The 5,996-nt window shown below is 43.6% G+C and overlaps 1 protein-coding gene across 1 annotated transcript; it reads left to right on the top strand.

Moving 5' to 3' along the window:
* Window positions 1-1,281: 1,281 nt before the first annotated feature.
* On the top strand, window positions 1,282-4,620 carry LOC109754225 (receptor-like protein EIX2). The gene has a single exon (XM_045234927.2). The coding sequence runs from the start codon at window positions 1,283-1,285 to the stop codon at window positions 4,262-4,264; it is 2,982 nt and encodes a 993-aa protein (XP_045090862.2). The 5' UTR covers window position 1,282; the 3' UTR covers window positions 4,265-4,620.
* Window positions 4,621-5,996: the final 1,376 nt, after the last annotated feature.

The raw sequence follows: 5,996 nt of genomic DNA, 5'->3' as shown, positions 1-5,996 counted from the left end.
AAATCCTCACCGGTCCAAAAAATGCCCTGAAACACCAAAATCCGCGTGCTCCTTTGAAAACGGGCTAAAAACGTGAATATTCGAAAAGGGATGAAAATCCACACAGGTCCAAAAAATGCCTTGAAACAGTGAAATCCGTGGGCGCAAATCCTCACCGGTGTAAAAAAAAGTTACTCACCAGCTCGCGACTGTTGGTGGGTAAATTGGATTGGAGGTAGATTCGATCTCAAAATGGCTCGGAAGAGGTTAGGTTGATATCATGTAAAACAATGGGTCAAGCGTATCTACTCATCATACAATGATAAGCTGCGTTATTTATTTATAGGAGGCGTGCGATGTGGCATGTGAACTGTTACAAGGTTATTACATGGTTCAGATACCTAAAAAACTACCCGAATCAGTTTTATCACAACTGTTGGGTGCACAATGATGTTAACAACTCAAACAACCATTATCTCTAATAACCAGTACGCTATGTGTTGGGCTCGCTCCAGAACCGAGTGTTAACTCAAACTTCTTTTTTATTTTACTCTCCTGGGAAGAGAGATTATCATTATATTGCACACTAGAGAAGAGATCACACAACTCCTCAAACACTCTGCAAAGACAAATCACCCAAATACTTATTCTCCTACTTCCTCCGTCTCTAAATAATGGCGTCAATTATTTAGAGACGGAGGAAGTAGTACCAAAAATTGGACTATGATTGTACATGTTGCCTCACCTACACACGCATTTCAAAGCTGCGTGGCATAACTGACTTAACATGGGTGAAAATGCTTCAAATTGACTTGGTCTCCGATCTTTGCGCCATTATTGTTTGTGTCTCCAGTCGCTCGAACAAAAGGAGCATAAACATCCATCCTGCCAGCCAGTCGGCCTCACCGGTCATGGTACTACATCCAGTATATACATGCACGCAGCCTGAGTTAATTACTTGTACACATGTCCCAGTAAAGATCAAACAGCACAAGCAAAAATTTCCTTGATCAAAGCCTGAACACCAGTTCATCAAAAGAAAAACACACAGATCAAACAGCAGAAACTACTAAAATAGTATAGCCAGAAAAAACGCCAAGAACAGACAACAGAGGCTCTCCTTTTACCGTCCATATCCCTACTCTATTTCCTAACGACTAATAGGGACGACCCACAAGTCGTGGTCTCGTTGATTAAATTTAGTCTCCTTGACTGTTAACACGGCAGATGCTGAGCATGCATGCGACGACCGACCGAGGGGTTGATGCTGACGACGACCTGGTGACAAGGCCTTGTTAAAATCATGCGTGCCGGTGATGCTCAAGGCGAAACATACATGGCAATGGCCACAGCAACTCCACCATCTTCCACGAGCTACCTGCTCATCATCCTAGCCCTAGCCTCTGCCGTCGCCCCTGCAAGTGGAAACGGGAGCTGCATCCCAGCAGAGAGGGCGGCGCTGCTCGCCTTCAAGGCCGCCATCACAAGCGACCCGGCGAACCTCCTCGGCTCATGGCATGGCCACGACTGCTGCCAATGGGGCGGCGTGAGGTGCCACAGCCGGACAGGCCACGTCGTCAAGCTCGACCTCCACAACGAATTCGTCCAACAAGACTACGCTTCTTTTTGGTTCCCTGCAGGTAACCATTCGCTGCATGGCCAGATAAGTTCTTCGCTGCTCGCTCTGCCCCATCTCAAGCATCTGAACCTTAGTGGGAACATGCTTCTCGGAGATGGAAGGCCTATACCAGAGTTCATGGGTTCCCTCCGGAGATTGACACACCTTGACCTATCTTCCTTGAATTTTAGTGGTAGAGTGCCTCCTCAGCTAGGCAACCTATCCAAACTCGTATATCTTGACATAAACTCTGATATGATGACATATTCAATGGATATTTCTTGGTTAGCCCGTCTCCCCTCACTCAAGCATCTCGACATGGGCGGTGTGAACCTTAGCGCAGCGGTAGACTGGGTTCACACACTAAACAAGCTTCCGAACCTGGTTATGTTGGAACTCAATTATTGTGGCCTTAATGGTTATAGTACTACGTCTCCCCTACTCCATAACCTCACGGTTCTTGAAGAACTTGATCTCTCAAACAACCATTTAAACAGTCCAGCTGTAAAGAATTGGCTTTGGGGTTTAACAAGCCTCAAAAGCCTAATCATATATGGTGCTGAATTAAGGGGAACTTTTCCTCGCGAGTTGGGAAACTTGACCTTATTAGAGACCCTTGACCTGTCATTCAACGACATCAAAGGGATGATACCCGCGACTCTGAAAAAAGTGTGTAATTTGAGATATCTAAACCTCCAAGTAAACAACATCGATGGGGACATATCAGAACTAATTCAAAGCCTACCGAATTGTTCTTCTAAGAATCTGCAAGTCCAGACTTTGGGAGAGACCAACATCACAGGGACAACTTTACAGTCACTTGTAAACCTATCCAGATTAAACACGCTTGAACTTGGTTTCAACCACTTGAGAGGTTCCGTGCCCGTGGAGATTGGGACACTTACAAATTTGACCAACTTGTCCCTTAAGTTTAACAACCTTACTGGTGTGATATCCGAGGATCATTTTGCTGGTCTGACGAATTTACAAGAAATTGACTTGTCTTATAATAATGGTTTGGCAGTCACCGTGGATTCGGATTGGGAACCTCCCTTCAACTTGCAATTGACAAGGCTTGCGTCTTGTCATTTGGGCCCCCAGTTCCCTAAATGGCTGCGATCGCAAAAAGGCATTGTATTTCTTGATATTTCAAATGCAGGTATCACAGATAGGATCCCATATTGGTTCTGGACTACCTTTTCGGATGCCCAGTTTTTAAATGTCTCATTTAACCAAATTAGTGGTGAGCTGCCACCTAATTTGGACTTCATGTCAATGGAAGTACTTTTTCTCCAGTCAAATCATCTAACTGGTTTGGTACCACAATTACCAAGAACAATTGTATTCTTGGACATCTCCAGAAATTGTTTAAGTGGGTTTGTGCCATCAAATTCACAAGCTCCATCTTTAGAAGCTGTCGTTCTCTTTTCCAACTGTATAATTGGGGCTATTCCAAGGTCATTTTGTCAGTGGTCAAATCTGCGGCTCTTAGATCTTTCAAACAATCTGCTTGTAGGGCAATTTCCTGACTGTGGCAGAAAAGAACCGAGGCGATGGCATAACACAAGCAACAACACTTCAAGGGTCAGAATCACAAGCCATTTCGGTTTGGAACTCCGTACTCTCCTTCTAAGCAACAATAGTCTTTCAGGTGGATTCCCTTCACTCCTACGACGGTGCCGAAATCTTCTTTTCCTCGACCTAGCTCAAAATAAATTGAGTGGAGACCTACCTGCATGGATTAGTGATCGAATGGCAGCTTTGATCATGCTACGCTTAAGATCGAACAACTTCTCAGGTCACGTTCCAATTGAAATAACCGGACTTCTTGCTCTTCGCATCCTTGACCTAGCTAATAACAGCTTTTATGGGGATATTCCACGAAGTTTAGTGAACTTCAAAGCTTTGACTGCCATTAATGAAGCTGTAGATCCAGAAAACAATCCTTTCACAGAAGAATATATTGGGGCGACGTCGTACGACAATATGGGGCTGACTGGTGATAGTTTATCAGTTGTCATAAAAGGCCAAGTGCTTGCCTACAGGGAGAATAGTGTATATTTGATGAGTATTGATTTATCCTGCAACAGTTTAACTGGACAAATCCCAGAAGATATTAGCTCTCTTGTTGGACTCATAAACCTGAATTTGTCATCAAACTTCTTGAGCGGAAATATCCCATACAAGATTGGAAATCTGCAAGCACTCGAGTCTCTTGATCTCTCAAAGAACCAGCTTTCTGGTGAAATTCCTTTGGGCTTATCAAATTTGACATCATTGAGCTATATGAACTTGTCATATAATGGTCTATCAGGTAGAATACCATTGGGGCGTCAACTAGATACCCTTAAAACAGATGATCCAGCTTCTATGTACATTGGCAACCCTAGTCTTTGTGGACGTCCCCTTCCAAAGCAATGTCTTGGAGATGAACCAACTCAAGGAGATTCAGTAAGATGGGATAAAGATGGTCAATCTCAAATGGATATTTTGTTTAGCCTGATTGTGGGGTTTGTGGTGGGCCTCTGGATGGTATTTTGTGGCCTTTTGTTCATGAAGAAATGGAGGTACACATATTTCAGGTTACTTGATAAGTTATCTGACAAGGTCTATGTCATCTCTGTTGTTACTTGGCACAAACGGTCCAGAAACATTGGAGAAAATTAAGCTACTTAGCTACACAAATAAGGAGGATGCAGAACTTAATATTATACTATTAATTTTCTGTGTCATGCTTTCTCATTGAGAATATCATCATCACTATAAGGTGAAGTCAATGTATCTCGTTACTGGTTGAATGTTAAAGTTTGCTTGTTGTGCTTGTTAGATGTGTTATGGTGCCAACAAGAGTCATGTAACTTGTGTAGGGTGTCTTATAAACCTACACGTATCTAGGTTAGGTGTTTATTAATCTAGAGATATGAGTCGGTTGTGACAATGTAAATCTCTTGACCAGAGTTATCGGTCCCCTTCAATAAATTCAAACGCGGCCTCTCTCGAGAGGTTACAACGCTTTACCAAAACTATCAGGAGTTGAATGCACCAATGGTTTCTTTGGGGTCACAAAACTATTGATTTGGGGTCACTTTGGTCGCAGTCATGCCACGGCAGCATAATTCAGCAGTGCTATACGGAGGACGATTCATGCACGACACTGAGATCCAGCCGCGCATGCATGTGTACACAGGAGCAATGAGCCGCCGGATTCTTAATCGTCCTCACATCGTCTACGCTTCTATCGTCTGTACATGCTTAATTAATATATATACCTGGCCGGACTCCGTTCGGTCACCGGAGCCGTCATCACGGTGTCCTTCCTCCTCCATTCGGTCACCGAAGCCATCATCACGGTGTCCTTCCTCCTCCATTTGGTCACCGGAGCCATCATCACGGTGTTCGGCCTCCTCCATTGTTTGATCATCGTCGTAGCCTGCTTCTTAATCCAGTCTTTCCAGACCATCGGTGCATTTGTCGTTCAGAAACGACAAGACGGCATCACTTCCGTGTGCGATTATCTCTCCCAACACCACTTCTGTTGCTTCGTCTCGGGGGTGCGGATCCATAATTTCTGCAAAACATGACAATTATTATTCAAACATGGCAGATGGATATATTACTGGCAAACGTAGAACTAACTAGCTAAGCACAATAAGGAATCATATTAGTGTCCTGGCCTCGACGCTTCTCTAGGGTTTGGGGTGGCCTCGACAACGCTTCAAGGGTTTGGGGTGGCCTCGACAACGCTTCAAGGGTTCGGGGTGGCCTCGACGACAACGCTCTTTTAACTTGGTAAATTTGGGTGGCCTCAAGAGAGTTTGTCGATCGGGTAGGGGCGCGGCGGGAGGAGGTACCGACATCGTTTTTTCTAGGGTTTGGGTGTCCTCGAGAGTTTTGGTCGAGCGAGAGGGTCGGGGGGTGCTCCCGTGGTATAAGTTATCGCGGTCGAGAGGGGTATATATATCGACCGCCCCTCATGTCGAAGTTATCGGGGAGAGGGGGTTATATCGACAACGACGACATACATACATGGGAAAATAATGTTATCGGGGAGGGGGTATATCGACCCCCCCCCCCCCCCGTTTTTTTAATGTTCAAATATAAAATTTAGAAAAAAAGTAAAGATTTATCCTAATGCATTGTTCATATGAATATGCAAACATTTGCATATTCTACAATAATTAATATCACCAAAAAAATCTATGAACAGAAAAAAATCCTAACTTTTCTAAAAATCTATCTTTTGCATACATGAACATATATATACACAGACAACATACATACATATATACATTTTTATAAAAATGCAAAAAACAAAAAATCTGAAAAAAGGGCATATAATCAGATATACACACATACATATACTCACACATATACATATAATCAGGAAAAAAACATCATA

The sequence above is a fragment of the Aegilops tauschii genome, chromosome 1 (assembly GCF_002575655.3).
Source record: "Aegilops tauschii subsp. strangulata cultivar AL8/78 chromosome 1, Aet v6.0, whole genome shotgun sequence".
NCBI classification, from domain to species: domain Eukaryota; kingdom Viridiplantae; phylum Streptophyta; class Magnoliopsida; order Poales; family Poaceae; genus Aegilops; species Aegilops tauschii.
The sequence above is the reverse complement of the archived record's forward strand: the minus strand, read 5'-3'. Positions and strand labels throughout refer to the sequence as shown.